The following is an 18,007-nucleotide window of genomic DNA, read 5'->3' as shown; positions in this document are numbered from 1 at the left end:
TGAGCTAAATGACTGCAGTGGTTATCAGCTTTTCTTTTTATCATTTTCTTTGTACAAAGTTCAAACTTCACTGGACAGACAATAACTAAGACACAAACTTTTGTTTGTGTAAACAGAATATTGAAATTAGCTTACTGTGAACCCACTCTGTAAATGTGTTACATTTCTCAGCATGTTAGAATTTTCAGATCAATTTTACGTATTCCTATTTAAGGCTGGTAACAAACCCAGTGGGGTAGGTGGTGAAATCAAAATTTCACGGAAAAGCAAATTGAGGCTCAGAGGTGTTTTATTCAAAGAGCAGCTGCTAAGTGGAAAGCTTCCCTTTAGACCTGCCTTTTTTCATTCCAAGTGAAGCTCCTGTTTTCTCACTTAGAAACGTCTTAAAATGACAGAAACGTGGTGAGGATCTGATCTGAAAGTCTGGAGACTGGGTCTTGATTTCTCCCGCTGGATTTTGGCCCTGCCTTCTGCTTCTGCTTCGCAAGCACATGAAATCAGTGGTTCGCTTTAAAATTCCTGACTATGACAGAGCAACAAGTTTTATTTCTCTCACCTGTGGAGGAAGTGGCCTCCACCCAGTTTTACTGAATTAGGAGGGAAGTGATTTTTTCAAGTGATAAAAAGAAATAAAATTCCACGTTCTTCCCAGAGGAGGAGTTAACAATTGGGAGAGTGGCGTGAGACCACATGTTGGTTTGTAAAAGGATATAACTTGTAAAGATGTTTCCTTTGATGCCTGTGATGAATATGGATGTGTTTCCCTTTTAGAGGGTTCTGATTAAATGACTCAATTAAGAGCAGAGCTGGAGGATCTAAATATAGGGAGAGGGCTCAGGCGGCCCTGCCTTGCGTATGTCACTCACCCCTACAGATGTGCGTGTTTGTGGTCATAAACAGCACCTGTGAGATCGCTGGAGAAGGAGCAACGTTCCAAAACCTGAAATACAGCAGGGTTGGTGGTTTTTTTTGTTTTTTTTTTTAAGCACAAAGGATAGTTTTTTTCCTCCTCTGGCCTATTCCGTTTTCATCTGTGAATTTAGTATTTGAATTCCTTACTGTTTTAACCTGATGAATAGACTTCAGTATCTGTTCTGGTTTAAATTGTAGATCTACCGCTTACTAGAAAACGATCTGGAAAAAGTTACTTAACCTCTGACCCTTAGGTTTATTAGTAAAATGGAGATAATGATATGCATCTTGAAAAGTTGGTATAAAAGGTCAATATGAGTGTAAAAACTACCAATACAATCCTTCCATAGGGTAATAGCCCAACTAAAATAGTTTCTTCCATTTGTTAATGATTGAATCATTCATAACTGGTCACTTAATGGAAATTTACCACATTTAGCACTCTTTGCAAGCTGTAAAATTGCTCTTTTATGATAACTTAAAACACTCAAAAGAATTTTTTTCTAAGAGACAACTACTGCAGACCTTTTCCTCTTATAGACAGACAGTGAAGTCTGAAAATGCCTCTGCTCTTCCGTCTCCAGTGTTTGAGGCGTAAGCAGTTGCAAGCCAGTAACTCTACAGTTCTTGAGTTGAGGTGACTACAGATGAGATTTATCAGAGTGAGGTCTTTCAGTTCAGTTCAGTCGCTCAGTCGTGTCCGACTCTCTGCGACGCCATGAATTGCAGCACGCCAGGCCTCCCTGTCCATCACCAACTCCCGGAGTTCACCCAGACTCATGTCCGTCGAGTCGGTGAAGCCATCCAGCCATCTCATCCTCTGTCGTCCCCTTCTCCTCCTGTCCCCAATCCCTCCCAGCATCAGAGTCATTTTCCAATGAGTCAACTCTTCTCATGATGTGGCCAAAGTATTGGAATTTCAGCTTTAGCATCAGTCCTTCCAATGAACATCCAGGACTGATCTCCTTTAGAATGGGCTAGTTGGATCTCCTTGCAGTCCAAGGGACTCTCAAGAGTCTTCTCCAACACCACAGTTCAAAAGCATCAATTCTTCAGCGCTTTCTTCACAGTCTGACTCTCACATCCGTACATGACTACTGGAAAAACCATAGCCTTGACTAGACAGACCTTAGGACCTGGATATCTTGAAAGGCTTACCACGTACAGAAGGACAGTTTTCCATTATAAGCATAAATTTGAGGAGGGGAATTCAGGGGGATTAAAGAATGCTGTACAACTTTTAGAAACTTCGCTTTAACTCCTATGGTAAGGAATCTGCTTGCAATGCAGGAGACCCAGGTTCGATCCCTAGGTCAGGAAGATCTTCTGGAGAAGGGAATGACAACCTACTCCAGTATACAACTTTTAGAGGAAGTGGCAAGGAGATGTAGAAATAAGCCAGGTTTCTTGGTTGAAGTTGAGGACAGTAAGGAAACTCTGCTTTAAGCATCTGCCTAACTAAACAAGTATCATCTAGTGAAACAAAACCAAACTGACACTATTCTGCAGGGATTATCTGTGACTAAGAAAAATTGACTAGGTGCCCTATTGGCAGCCTGAATTTGTCAGGATAGAAGCACTTGTGTATGCAGAGCAGAACCAGAAAGAGTTCTTGAAGAATTTTCCAACACAATGAACATACATTGAATAGCAACTTAGTGCAATTGAATGTGTAAACTACAGCACTGTCATTAGAGACACATCTAAGTGTGACATCCATAAGTCCTTGATTCCTTTTCATTGAGAGGATGCTGCTGCTGCTGCTAAGTCACTTCAGTCGTGTCCGACTCTATGCGACCCCATAGACGGCAGCCCACCAGGTTCCGCCATCCCTGAGATTCTCCAGGCAAGAACACTGGAGTGGGTTGCCATTTCCTTCTCCACTTTTGAAATCATTTGGCTGAAATATTACAGCCTGCAGTGAACTTCCAAGTGGCAGGTGGTAAGTGCATCCTTTTCTTTTTGATTCCTATGATTCCCGCTCACTTAACACTCAACACTCCACTGAGAGAGACCACATCGCAGCAGCTCTTGCTGGCTTGTCCTTCAGATCACACCTAAGGGACTGGAAGAGAGGCTGTTGGTGCCTGTGTTCTAAAGGCACCAGTACCTGCATGATTGCATGATGAAAATTAGCTTTCAAGAGCTGGTCCTCTCTTCCACCTTCACCCCCTAGTTTCTCCAGATTTGGAAAATTAATCTCTGAAAAAAATTTTAATGAAAAAGAGGCAGACTAGCTATTCTGTGTCATCAGTCTCACATTTAGAAAGTGGGGAAGGGTTTGGAAGTAACTGAAACGGGCTGAATAAGAAACTCAGGAAAGTTGAAGTCTGTCTTCTGGGTGTTTGGGCTTCCCTGGAGGCTCAGCTGGTAAAGAATCCGCCTGCAATGCAGGAGACCTGGGTTCCATCCCTGGGTTGGAAAGATGCCCTGGAGAAGGGAAAGACTACCCACTCCAGTATCCTGGCCTGGAGAATTCCATGGACTGTATAGTCTGTGGGGTCGCAAAGAGTTGGCCACGGCTAAGCAACCTTCACTTTTCTGGGTGTTTGTGCCAATAGGGCATTGCTGCTGCTCCAAGACCAGCAGGATTCCTCTGTGAGCTGCAGTGGGCATTCATGTTGCTTTCTTGTATAGGAGCTATAAATACGTATATTTATAGCTTATAGATATATACACACCCACATATATATACACACTCGTATATGTATTTCCCCCCTAAGGACTCAGTCAAGGTAGAGTTCCTTTTAGCCCAACTTCTGAGCAAAGAAGTAGGTGGTTTAAAAAGTGCTTTCAAGTCTGTCAAAGAGATAGGTTTTAGTCATCTAAACAAGAACATTTCTTGTTCTAGATTTTTTTCCCTTCCTTTTGATTAGTGGCAAGCTTTATTTAGCTGCGTTTGACCTGTTTGGAATTGGGAAATGTTGAATGAAAGTTGAGGGCTAACTTCTTGTTTGATATAAGAAAAAGAAATGCAGAGGGACTTACAGGACAAGTATCTCAAAAACCACGTGAGTTCCTAGTTGGAATAACCGGGAAAAGGAAACATTTGAACAGATGATTTGTTGAAATCAGATCACAGATCATTGTTACTTTGGGGTCTTTCTGAGACTGAGATAGCTAGAGAAAACCCATCTCTCTCTCTCTTTTTCCTGATTGGGATGTCATTGTACTTGTGTAGAACTTTATTTTCCTCCCCCTTGCCTTAAGAGTAGATGATGGTGTAGCATTTTCCTTAAGGAGCTGTGTGATCGATGCTCCATGATGCTTTTATTCAGAGCTGTTTGGAGTTGGTGCTGCTCCGGTTGTGTCCTGTCTGTTCCCAGAGTACTCTCTCTGCCTGTCTTCATTACTGGTTTTCCTGGTCCCCTTCCTAGGGTTGATTTTCCAGCTGGAAATGTGAGTGTGTGTGTGGCTTCAGCCTTCCTGTTCAGGCAGTCTGTGGGGTGTCTTTGGTTCTGCTTTGAAGTAATAGGTATTTTAGCTTTATCCAAAGCTTGGTAGTTTCCCAATTCTTCATAACTTTTCATTAATTCTGTAGCCTAATTTTATTTAGGCCTGTTTGGTATGGTTCTCCCCTTCTTTCTGTGAATTCTCCATCATACTCTTCCCAGCAAAGCTCATGGCAGTTCTTGCATTCTTGGCTTAAATGGGTTGCTCGTTATGTTTTAAAATATATGCTAGCATTGAGTCTCTGGAATATTTTTCTTTGCGGGCCTTCATCTTTTTAAGCATTTTCAACCCAAATCTGTAGTGTCCAGTCTGTGATTCTGTGGTTTCTATGAGTGTCAGGAATGTTTGGGTGTCTGTTTTATCCTTCTTGGGAATCATCATTTGTTTTGAGGAGTCTGCTCTTGGTTAGGAGTATATATGGAGAAGGAAATGGCAACCCACTCCAGTATTCCTGCCTGGAAAATCCCATGGACAGAGGAGCCTGGTAGTATATGGTCCTATGGGGTCGCAAAGAGCCAGACGTGACTAAGCAGGAAGTATGTCATTGACATTAGTACCTAAATGAAATAAAGCAGGTTAAAAAAAATAGTCCATTTTGGAGTAATGAAAAGTTACATTACAGATTTCCTGGTATGTTCACTTTTTGACCCTTTTTGATGTTTTAATTCAAGTATCTCAGGAGGTAAAAGTTCTCATCGGACCTTGAATCCTATCTAAAATTGGATGTTAGGATAGAAAACACCTTTCTACAGTACTAATTAATATTGCCGCCAGTCACTTTATGCAATACACCTCTGAGGTACTTCCCATTTCCATGGCATTCTAGTGAGGTGTATGGTGAAATAATTTAGACATGAGAACTACTAAACTACAGGAATCATATAGTTTGCTTATGATTTCTCAAAAGCCCCACAGTCGCTCTTTGAGAACTGGAGTCTTTTTCTGTTTCTTCACAAGATCATCAGTTTAAGAAGAGCTGGTGGTATAAGTCAGGAAATACACATGCAGTTTATTTAGTTACTTGGAAGTACTTTCTCTAGCAAAATGGATCAGACTTTTTCAGAGAAAGATAATCTTTACAAAGTTGTCTTCTTTCTCAAGTAACTTATCCAACGGTTAAACAGTTCTAAAGCGAAGTTAATCAATATCCCATACTTTTAGTTCCTTGATTCTTTTGATTTTTATGCCTCGATGTTTTACCATTAGAGTTAAGACAGTAATGAACCAAAGAACAAGAGGTTGGGGGCTGGGGTGAGTCTCTTGCTTCACTGACAATAGACCATTTATCTACTTTTTTTAAGGTAACTGGAAGGAGTCTTTGATACTTTCCCCCAGTGGCTTTTGGAGCCCATATTTTATGCTGATTTTGTTGAACAATTCAGTTATTCCTCAGTATTTAAAGGGATCATTTATTTTGTCTAGTTCACTGAATTCATGCCAGTGCACAGATTGTAACAGCACTAGTCTGAAGCTGCAGAGGGCGACTGGCCATCATCTGTCCCCTCTTGTGCTTTTCTTGATTTGTAGTGCTTGGTAGCTTGTAGTGCTTGGTAGCCCCCAACCCCTACCCCACCCCACGCCCATGTCTTTTTATCGTATCTTCAGATACAAATTAGAATAATTTTCCTTTAAAACTTTCAGTGGGAATCTGGGATCTGAGGTATTGCATGGCAGAGAGTGTATTTTGTTGATATTCACACAGTTGGATAATTACATGTTTCTTCACTAGATGAGGCAGAGATGAAGAAAATGCTCCTTGTGCAATTGGCTAATGAGGGTTCCTTTGAATGTAGAGCAAGTTCACACAGCAGTTAGTTATTTTACAGCTTTTTGCTTTTTTTCTTTTCACGTTAAGGAATACCACATAAGTTGCACAATTCGATAGCCATGTCAAAAGGAGCATTATAAGCGTATTTTTCGCATTTGGTTCTGGTAGTGCCAATAGAAATCCTTTCCATGAGTGAGACTCCATAGGGAAAGGTACTGACTTTAGAAGCCTGTCTTAAACTGCATTTTTATTACGTCCTAAATCGGGTCACACTGTAAGTCTAATCTGATTTATAAGTAGACTTTGTATGTGGCTTGAATTAATGAATTGAGGTGGGTTTTTTTGTGTGTCATTTGCAAATATTTTTGTATAGAGGCTTTTTAAATTTTTTAAAGTTACAGATTTTCATTAAAGAATGTCTGAAAAGTTTTAACAAGTAGGAACGAGAGAGACTTAACCTTCCAAACCCAGCCACTGTTAAATAATATATTTACATAGTTGTTCAAGCTATATACACAGTTTTGTATTCTGCTTAGGGTTTTTTCCAAGTTATCATTTTTATGAACATAATTTTTAAGGACTACATAATATTCTTTTGAGTGGGCTATACTACAGCTTCCTTAACTATTTTCCAATTTTTAGATATTCATTTTTTTTCCTTACAGTAAAGAATACTCTGATGAAAATCATCGTGCAAAAACAGTTTTACATTTTCAGTGCAGAGTATTTCCTTAGTGTTCATTTCTAGAAGTGAAGCTACTGGAACAAATCTCACCCTTTTTTTAAGACTTCTTGGGGGTTCTTTACCAGTTGAAGTGCTTTTTCTTCTTTGTCAGTGTGAAATGTTTGTATTTGGAGAAGAGGGAAGGAAATCTCTGTTTGCTGACTCATGTTTTTATTTTGCGCTTTAAACTGATAAGGCCACTTAGCTCTTGACATAAACTAAAGCAGGAAGTACCAAAAGGGGCAGAAAAAAATGAGTTGTCTTGCCAAGGCCATCGTGTCATGGACTCTTGAGTTCCTGATGGGAGGTGGGTTACTTGTTTCACTTGAATATGAAAAAAAGTGCTTAACCCAAGGAGGCAAAAATCAGTCATCAACCTGTGTTTTGTTTCATATGCACATTTACATGCAAGAGTTTATGATCTTGTCATTTTTTAATTTCTTAATATTTTTAGTGGCATCAACCCCCTGCCCCCAACAATTGGCCCCAACAGTGTTTGGAGGCAGTAGCAGGGTTTGTTGTTGTTGTTGTTACTTTACAGGGAGGCCTGGTGTGCTGCAGTTCATGGGGTCGAAGAGAGTCGAACACAACTGAGCGAGTGACCTGATTAACAATGTTGTGATTCAGTTTTTTGATGTTGTTTTTGTTCCCTGGGCGGAGAGGCCTTCTATATTGAGGATGTCACCTTAGCTGTCTTTCTAAAACATGAATCTAAACACACTGGTGCTCTGATTTAAAAACCTTCCGTTTGCCCACGGGATAATAGGTATCACAGGCCCTTCACAGTCTTGCCCCGCCCTTATCAGCCTTGTATCATCTACATCAACCTTGAACCCTAGCATTTCCCTGATGTCTGTTAGAACTACCAATTTAGAAAAGTGGTTTAAAAATTGAGGCTCTAGAGCCAGAAACATGGGTTCCCTCTCTGGCCCCACCACTTACAACCGTGCACATAAACCTTGAACAAATTAATTAACTTTTCTGTATTTCACTCTCCTTACCTGTATAGTAAGGAACGGAGAAGGCAATGGCACCCCACTCCAGTACTCTTGCTTGGAAAATCCCATGGACGGAGGAGCCTGGTAAGCTGCAGTCCATGGGGTCGCTAAGAGTCGGACACGACTGAGCGACTTCACTTTCTCTTCTCACTTTCATGCACTGGAGAAGGAAATGGCAACCCACTCCAGTGTTCTTGCCTGGAGAATCCCAGGGACAGGGGAGCCTGGTGGGCTGCCGTCTTTGGGGTCGCACAGAGTCGGACACGACTGACGTGACTTAGCATACCATAGCATAGTAAGGAAAACAGAATGCTCCCTTAAAGAGGCTTTGTCACAAAGTTTAAACTAGGTAATAAAGGGAACAGTGTCTCTCATGTAATGATGACTCCAAATATTAGTTCTATTGTTTTGCAAAATTCTGCTCATCCTGTAATGATATTTCTTCTTTGGAAAAACTTCCTGAAATCCCTGGAATTAATTGTTCCTTCCTTTTCTTCTCTCCTTTTCTGCTTTTATGTATAGTCGTGCATCGTTTTTCCCTGCGGTAGAGCTTTTGTGACACAGCGTGGTGGCTGGTTCTTGGTTGGCACATGCACAGTACAGGGGCCGCCTCTTCTGTTCCTGCACTCAGAGTTCACCTTGTTCTACTCGTGGAACTCCTTTCCTGCTGAGACCTGCACTTGCCTCAAGACTGCTCAGCACAGTCCTTGAACTTGGCATACGGGGAGCCAGTTCGCTAACCGTGAGTTCACTGTTAACACAGTGGCTCTTCAGGATGGAGCATCTTTGTCTCTGGCCTCAGTGGGGTAGCCAAAGTACTTAGCAGGCACTCAGTGCAACTTCGTTGAATGAATGTCGATTCCAGTAGTTAAAGCAAAGGTCTGAAATTGTGGTCCTCAACCCCCACCTCCACCGCCACACACACACCTTCTATGATAAATCCATCAGTTCTAGAGTTTAAAATAGCCCCAAGTGATTTTGATAGAAACTCACCCCCTCAATTTGAAAACTATTGACTGAAATATAAAAACGCAGCTTTTGGAGTTGAAGAAAAGGACATACAGGGTAAGGAGAAATGTATTCTGTTGATAAATTGTTACTAGAGGACAAGGAAAAAAAGTTGTCTTTCTCGTTCTTTTGCACGATTAACCTTTAGTAAAAGTAAATAATTATTTCAGGAGGTACACTCTGACCAAGTGTGACTCTTGATGATAGCATAGTGTTTTGTTTTCTCTTTTATTGTTAGGCAAAAATAATGCCACTTTCAAAGAACTGATAAATCTGAGTAAAACTCTTTACAGAAGGGAACAACTGAGTCCCTGTAGCCTATTAAGTAAAGCTCCACCCTTGGCCTTCTAATTCCTTCAGGGAGCTAAATCATTCATCAAACATTTATTGAGACTCTGATGTGTGCCAGGTATAGGGCTCTGCTCCAAAGACAGAAGACAGTCAGATAGAATTCCTTTTTCCTCCAGTGAGGAAGTAACTGTTGGCATGTGCAGTTTGCTGTGACAGCAGTCCATCATAAATATCCCTTTCAGTTCTCAGAATCAGTAATGCTTTCCCCCTTTTATTCCTGTTACGGGTAATCTGTGCCTTTTCTTTTATTGATTAGTTTTGCTAGAGGAATATCTGGTTTTATTAGTATTTTCAAAGAGCCAACTTTGATTTTATTTTCCTATTTTATATATATAGATATATTTAATTTTTGCTCTCATTTCCTTTTACTGTCTTTGGGTTTAATTTGCTGTTCCTTTCTTTTTCTTTTGGTAGATACATAGAAAATTAGTTTTCAGCTGCTTTTATTTTCTAATATATGCACTTAAGATTATAAACTTCCCTCTAACCATGGATTGAGCCACATCCTACAAGTTTGATGTGTCAGATTTTTATAATCATCCCATTTAAAATACTTTCTAATTTCCCCTATATTTTCTTCTTTGACTCACAGGTCAAAGAAGTGTAATTCTTTTCAATAACAGTATTTGGGCATTTATTCTTAGTTGTATGATGATCAAAGAGCATATTCTGTATAGTTTTATCCCTTTGATATTTGTTGAGATTTGCGTAACGGCCCATTATATGGTCATGTGCTTTTTAAAGCACTTTGTGTGCTGCAGTTGCTGGGTGCATACATGAATTGAGTCAAGTTTTTAAACATACAATCTCCTATATCTGTCAATTTTCATTGGCTTGTTTTGTCATTTACTATGTTGATCTCCCACCAAGACTGTTTGTCATTTTAACTATGTCAGTTTCTACTTTATGTATTTTGAAACCGTTACTGCTTGGATTAAAAAATTAGGATTGTGATATATTCATGGTAGAGCACCTCTTTTAACATTATGAAATGTCCCTCTTTTATCCTTGGTGATACTTCTTTCTTTGAAGTCTCTTTTGTCTGATTTGATAGCTCTGTGAACTTTTTTGTTTAGAATATGCACAGTACAGTTCTTTCCATTCTTTTTCTTTCAACTTTTCTCTGCCCTTGTATTTGATATGTGTCTCTTGTAAGTACACTATATATTTTCATTTGGCTCATTTAGTCTCTTGATTTGTAAGTAATTCTCGAGACTTTGAGGATTATATCTGAATCTTACTGTTTTCTATTTGACCCACCTATTATGTACTCCTTTTTGTTCTGAGGTTTTTTTGGTTAATCATATCTTTAAATAGAATTCCATATTTTTAATTCCTCTATTACCTTTTTATTGCTTTTAAATTATTCTTTCAGTGGTTGCTTTATTATGATAGGAATTCATAATTTATATCAGTAATAATAGTTTAATGTTTTAGCATTGCCTGGGTAGTATAAGGACCTTAGAACTCTAAATTCATTGATCCCTTCTGCTTTTTTGTTATGCATTTTAATTCTGTATTTTAAACACCACAAGATGTTCCTCTAATTGTTTTGTAAAGTCAGTTCCCTTATGGAACTCTTCGTTCTTTCCCGCAATTTCTTGCTTTTCCCTTGTGCTTGAGAATTCCTCCTGGAAGCCAGTTATTTCAGATTTTGTTTGTTGTAAAGCACTTTTATTTCACAATCATTTTTGAATGATTTTTTCCCCACTAAGTGTAGCGTTCTGAGTTACCAGCTATTTATTGCATTCGGCATGCTAAAGATACCATTTTACTGTAGTTTTGTTTTCATTGTTTCCGTTGAAATGTCAGCTGTCATGCTTATTGTACTCATTTGAAAGTATTGTGTCTTTTTAAAGATTTTTGTTGTAGGTTTTCAGCAATTATACCATAATATGACACATTAAAACTTGTGGATTTCTTTCTATTTCTCCTTCTTGGGACTTATAGGGCTTCATGAATCTGTGGCTAGATGTCTGTTGCCAGTTTTGGAAAGCCTTTGGCCAGTAACTTTCAATATGCATATGTGCTCTCTCACAGTTTTTCTCTCCTCATTTTCTTTCATCTTGATCTAGTCTAGTACTAAGATGATCCTAAGGCTGTGTTTCTAAACACTGTCCATTTCAGTTTAGCCCTTGCACTAGGGCATACCTCTCCAAGGGTCTCAGTGGAAAACCTGGCATGTTTACCAGAATTTCTCCTTCTTGGCAGGCCCTCAACTCTGTTTTTTTTTTGGAGGGGGGCTCTCCTCAACACTATGAGACTCCTGAAATCTCTGCTTGGTCTTTTAGCCTCTTTCTACTTGGCTTCTTACAACGTAGCTTTGGCAAATGCCTTGAGAAGAAAAGCAGTGAAGAATGTTCAGCTTATCACTTCATCACTTTTCACATCTTTCCAGATGTGGCCCCTCGTGTCCTGAGTACTTTGATTGCTCATTGATGCCTTTAAAAAGTTGGGCTTCCCCCCCACCTTGATTTATTCATTTGTATTTTATTCACCTTTTATAGTTGTTTGGGGAGGAGGTTGATTGGATACCTGCTACTCAATCTTAGCTGGAGTTGGTGCAAAGTTATCTTTAATCTTTTTCGCCATTTGCATTTTTATCTAGTGAAGAGTAACTGGAAGGTTTAAATGAAACAACTTGACTAAAGTATTTAGTACAGTACGTGCTCATGTGCTTCATTCATTTCATGTCAATAAAAAGCATATTTGAAAAAGCAGGGAATGGATTTCCTACCTTAATTGCCTGATAGTCCAAAGGCATAGACTTATTTACTGAATAAAGACCCTAAAATGTTGCTATATTTATCTAGTATAAATAGAATGAACTACCTTTTCTTTTAGCATGAGATACTTGAGCAAAAGAAAAACAGATGTTAAGGCTGTTACAGTTTTACTTTGTCTTGTCGCTTTTAGTTTTTGTTGATTGAGGTGTACTTTGAAGTAAATATTTTAGAGCCCATGAGTGACTATAAATATAGAATATCACAGTATCTGTTGAGAACTTGAATTTTTTTTGCACTAAGGGGAATATTGCTTCTACCTCATAACTCATATAAAGAGTAGCATACTTCTTTTTAAATTGCATCTCAGTTTATTCATCTATAAAATCGCAATGATTGTATTACCTAGTTGAAATAATTATTTAAAGGGTTAAATACTGTGCTAGTCTGCTGCCATAACAAGATACCACTGATGGAGTGGCTTAAACAATAGAAATGTATTTCTTACAGTTCTGGAGTCTGTGAAGTCCAAGATGAAGGGTCCAGATAGTGTGGTTTCTGATGAGAGCTGTCATCCAGGCTTGTAGGCAGTGGCCTTCTCTCTGTGTCTGCAGGTAGCCTTTCCTCAGTGGGTGCACATGTAGGGCAGGAGAGAAATCTCTCCCTTCTTCTTATGAGGCCACTAATCCTCTCATGTTAGGACCCCACCTTCATGACCACATTTGACCTTAATTACTTCCTTAAAGGCTCCAGGTTCCATCTCCAAATACAGTCACACTGAGGCTTCAATACGAGTTTGGGGGTGGGGGGTGCATAATTCATTCCATAGGACACTAATACATAAAATCACTTAAAAAAATACCTGGCCCATGGTAATTGTTTAATAAATTGTGATTTTGTGGTACAGATGATTTTAAACACCTTTTCCCCTTTTTTCTTTTCTAGGTGCTCGCTTTGGGTTCCTTTTGGAAACACCAGGAATGGTCATTTCTACTTTTCAGGACCTCCGCACAAAGAAGCTAAGGAGAATCTTATGTAGATAAAGTGAAGCCTCTTTCACTGTCCTTTCACATTGGGGACGTCTATATTTCTCCCTCCACAAGGAGCGTGCGTAGCGCCATCATGAATGTGACAAGTTTATTTTCCTTCACAAGTCCAGCTGTGAAGAGACTTCTTGGCTGGAAACAGGGTGACGAGGAAGAAAAATGGGCAGAGAAGGCCGTTGATGCTTTGGTGAAAAAACTGAAGAAAAAGAAGGGTGCCATGGAGGAACTGGAAAAAGCCTTGAGCTGCCCGGGCCAGCCCAGCAACTGTGTCACCATCCCCCGCTCCCTGGATGGCAGACTGCAGGTCTCCCACCGGAAGGGGCTGCCTCACGTCATCTACTGCCGCGTGTGGCGCTGGCCCGACCTTCAGAGCCACCATGAACTGAAACCATTGGAGTGCTGCGAGTTTCCCTTCGGCTCCAAGCAGAAGGAGGTGTGCATCAACCCCTACCACTATAAGCGAGTAGAAAGCCCCGGTGAGTGAGTCCTTTCCTGTAGACGCATTTAGCAGATTTGTGTTGTTTCTCGAAATCGTCCCTTTCCATGTTTTTTTTGTCGTTGTTGTAATTTCTAAGTATTAGGGGGAAAGTCGTGTCAGTCAGTCCTTGAAAGGGTCATACGTTCTAACGGCATAGTCTCTAGTTAACTTTATTTCTTAGGAGCAGGGCTGTGAAAACTGTCATGGAGGCATTAATGCATCTACCTTTTCATAAATTGTTTTTTTGCTGAATTTATTTTTTGTTTCCCTTTGGTTCTGTGCATTTCTCGAGACAGAGTTAGCTATGATTTTTATTGCAAGGGAAGAAAATCGGGAAAGAAGCATGATTTTGCTGTCTACATACTTGAGGGTGGTTGCCAGTGACTTATGTCACTTTATCCTTAAAAATAGCACTTTTTATCATCTCCAGTAGAATTTTGCTATGGCATACTCCCTGTGGAGGATATGAAGGAATTATGTTCTGCTGTTGAATCATTTGATACTATTACTTTATATGAGATACTCCTAGTTTTTGCATGTGTGACCTTGGAGGGGGTGGAGGAAGCATAATAAAAGATATACTTTTAACATTTACTTGGTTTTGACTTAAATTAGAGTCCACATTCTAGACAGTGGCATCAGCTGGAAAATGATTAGGCAATCTCAGGCACTTAAATATCTCAGCGTCAGATTGGAATCAAATTTGTTGATGGATTAGTTATTAATAGCTGATGGTTACCAGGTGTTCCCAAATGAGGCTGTGTGTTAGATTCATGTGGCTCTCTCCCAGAAATTCTTATTCTGGCAGAGCCCAGTGATCCGTGTTTGGTTTTTTTTTTTTTTTTGACCCATGTTTAACATGTACTCCAGATAGCGTTGATAGGGGCTATTGGATTGGTATTTGGGAACTATGCTATATCCCATAATAACCTGGTTGTCAAATAAAAAGCATTCTGGTTTCTTATGGAATATTTATGACATTTAAAAAGGGAATAATAAACATCTTTGTATCCACCACCCAGTTGCCTTCAGTAACTACTGTTCTGAATTTGACGGTTAGATTTGATGAACATCATTCCCAGGCATGCTTTTTACTGTTGTTTTATATGTATGAATCCTTGACAGGATGTACTGTTATTTTGTATATTTAAAGATATCGTACAGTGATATTAGAGTATCCTTCTACAACTTGCTGTATTCATTCAACATCATGGTTTTGTGATTTCTGTATTACATACTTTAGGGTTACTTTGTCAAGGCCTGTGAAAAATCCTCAGGAGGTTTTATTTGAATTTCATTGATTTCATTTGGGGAAGGATTGACATAGTTGTGCTCTTGAGCACAATATTTTTCTAAATTTATTTAGATTTTTAAGTTTTCTCCTTGAAAGTTCTTGCACATCTTTTCTTAAATTTATCAGTATTTCTAGATGACCAGGTTTTATTGTATCCTTTTAAAAGTTACATTTTGTTACAGTGTTCATGGCTAGAACTGTATTTGATTTTTTCCAACAATCTTGATGAATTCTCCTTGTTGTAATATAGACATTCTTTTACTGCTTGTTATATCCACCATGATGTAAATTTTAATGTATAGTATATACAACAGGGGTCATTCAGGTACATGGCTTTTTGATTCCCATAGTAACTTTAAGAGGTACAGAGGGAAGATTCTAATCCCACTTTACAAACGGTGAAACTGAGGTCTCTATAAATTAAGTGACCTTTGTGTCAGACAACTGAGAACTGTATTGAGAAAACATTGTGGATCATTTTTCTCCAGACCTCTCCCTCGATCCTATGACATTTGATCCTGTGCAGCAGCAGTTGCCTCCCGACTGGTGCCCCCTGCAGGGGGACTAGTGCACTACAGAGAGTGTTCTTTGGGATGCATGCTCTAGCCATCTTCCTGCTTCCCATTCCTTTACACACAGCTTTGTGTTCTGGTCCTCACCTACCTTGCCAGCTTCTTCTCCCACCTTGATTCTTTCGTGTACTTCCCTGGTGACGTAAGTGATAAAGAACCTGCCTGTCAATGCAGGAGATGCAAGAAACACAGGTTTGGTCCCTGTGTTGGGAAGACCCTGTGGAGAAGGAAATGGCAACTGGCTCTAGTATTCTTCTTGCCTAGAGAATCCCATGGACAGAGGATCCTAGGGGGCCACAGTCCATGGGGTCACAAAGAGCTGAGTGTGACTGAGCACACACACGCTTCGTGTGGTTGAGTCACGTGGGGACACTTGAATGCACTCCTCCTACATGCCTCATTTCCTCTCCTTCTCCTTGGTCTTCTTGCAGGATAGTAAATCAGGCTCCAAGATGGCAGGAACCACGTGTGTAATTAACATCTTTCCTTTTAATAGTGAGCACAATTCAGTACATGTCTGATGTTAAAGGCAAACACTATTTTTAATTTCTCTGTTGGGCCATTTTTTTCTTTTTTGACAGATGAGTTTTTGGTTTGTTTGTACCCTCTGACCATTATCTTCCCTTTTGTTTCATTTCATTGCCATTACTATCTGACATTAGATGGATATTAAAACATATTAAAAGCTAATACGGAAATGATTTTGTTACTCTTAATAATTTAAAGACCCTGATGCTGGGAAAGATTAAGGGGATGACAGAGGATGAGATGGTTGGATGGCATCACCGACTCAATGGACATGGGTTTGGGTGGACTCTGGGAGTTGGTGATGGACAGGGAGGCCTGGCGTGCTGCGGTTCGTGGGGTCGCAGAGTCGGACACAACTGAGCGACTGAACTGAATAATTTACATGTAAAAGACTTGACAGGTAGGAGTTGGAACACCAGCTAAAATAAGGCATTTTGACACTTTATGGATATCACTTCATCCTCCCCTCCCCTTTAGCCAAGAATCTGGGGAGCCATATGTAGACCAGTTCTCAAAACTACAAGGCCAAGATCTGGTGAATTTGAACATGTCAGGATTTTCCTTATATTTTTCATACTGTGAAGAGGATTGAGAACAAATGGACTTTTTCAGAGACCACCATGAAGCAATCCCTGCACTTTGTGGGGGAAAAGCCCCACTAAATCAAAGTGCGGGGGGGCCTCAGCCCCACACACTCCCAGTTACACAGGCATGCGGCAGGGCACACTCCTGGCTGTTTCTGCGAACTGGGAAACAAGGCGGAGTTCTAAGCTGCAGAGGCACAGCTCAGCACTGCATTCCTTTAAACCTTCTTTTTACCTCTGAACTGTTTTACTTCAGATACAGTATTTCAAAGAGCAGTTCAGCAGTTGAAGCATAAGTTAATCAGGTCTCCCAAATTTGTTGTTTTCTGCCAAGGCCCCTGTTGAGACCCCAGGAGGAAAACCCAGGAGAAACTGCAAGTGTCTGGAAGGTTTAGAGCAGAGGTGTTTTCAAAGTGTGTGGTCCCCAGACTAGCAGCATTGGCATCACCTGGGAACTTGGTTGAAATGCATATTTTTAGATCCTTGCACAGACCTACTGAATCAAACTCTGGGGATGGGGCCAGCAGTCTGTGTTTGGACAGGCTCTCCAGGTTATCCTGATTCAGGCTTAAAGTGTGAGAACCACTGGTTTCCAGGCAAGTCATCAAGTCCAGTTGACAAGATGAGGTCTCTTATTGAAAAGAGATGCTAATGAGTTAAGAGTTTGAAATCCCTCTTTATTTAGAAAGTTGCATTTTGTTACGGGTATAAAATTGACTTGCTTGCTCTAGAATGTCCCTTCCTGCTGATATTTATAAAGATTAGAATTCTGATACAGTGAGTCTTTAGGGGGGTGGGAGAGTAGACGGGGAGAAAGGAATGCTTTGTTATTTGACCCATAGACATTTTCTAATTGTTCTTCTGGGTATCTTTTACTATCTCTGTTTCTTTGGCCAAAAAGAATTTTAATGGATTTAAGTAACTGCTGTTTTTCTTTAACCTATGCCATTTGTTTTGATTTTTTTAGACGCAAAAGAGTCTAAAAATTGTAGTGGTCTGGGGAAGAAACCAAAAGTTATAGGGACACTTGTATTCATCACAGTTAACAATGGGATTTACCTGTGGCTGATTTATTTTGTGGTTTGACAGAAAACAGCAAAATTCTGTAACGCAATTATCCTTCAATAATAAATAAATAAATAAATTAAAAAAACAACAATGGGATAGGGTGTGAGAGGCAAGAACCTTTGGGGCTTTCCTGGTGGTTCAGATGGTAAAGAATCTGTCTGCAATGCAGGATACCCAGGTTCATTCCCTGGGTTTGGGAAGATCCCCTGGAGGAGAGCATGGTAACCCACTCCAGTATTCTTGCCTGGAGAATCCCATGGGCAGAGGAGCCTGGCGGGCTAGCAGTCCATGGTGTCACAAAGAGTCGGACACAGCTGAGCAACTAATTTCTTTTGTTCTTTTTTTGTAAGTACTTACCAGAGCTAGCACCAAGGTCCAGAGTAACTTGGCCATTAATGAAACATGCATCTTTGGGAAAAGTATTGATAGAAAGCAATAAGACTTGTCTGCAAGTGTGTGGACAGTTATAGGAAAGAGGAAGTTCTTGCGGCTTCTGAAGA

At 40.0% G+C, this 18,007-nt stretch overlaps 1 protein-coding gene across 5 annotated transcripts in view; it reads left to right on the top strand.

The window, feature by feature from the left end:
• Positions 1 to 18,007, top strand: part of SMAD1 (SMAD family member 1) — an 83,719-nt gene that overhangs the window by 22,458 nt on the left and 43,254 nt on the right. For 3 of the 5 annotated variants that reach the window (XM_061384080.1, XM_061384079.1, XM_061384083.1), the window contains exon 2: positions 12,883 to 13,459. In XM_061384080.1, coding sequence (XP_061240064.1) covers positions 13,060 to 13,459 — 400 coding nt within the window. In that variant the 5' untranslated portion in view covers positions 12,883 to 13,059. Of the gene's footprint in view, positions 1 to 8,377; positions 8,598 to 8,640; positions 8,921 to 12,882; positions 13,460 to 18,007 lie in introns of those variants that run through there. The other 2 variants (XM_061384081.1, XM_061384082.1) reach the window with 2 other exon arrangements.

The sequence above is a fragment of the Bos javanicus genome, chromosome 17 (genome assembly GCF_032452875.1).
Source record: "Bos javanicus breed banteng chromosome 17, ARS-OSU_banteng_1.0, whole genome shotgun sequence".
Classification (NCBI taxonomy): Eukaryota; Metazoa; Chordata; class Mammalia; order Artiodactyla; family Bovidae; genus Bos; species Bos javanicus.
This window is presented reverse-complemented; position numbering and strand designations above follow the sequence as displayed.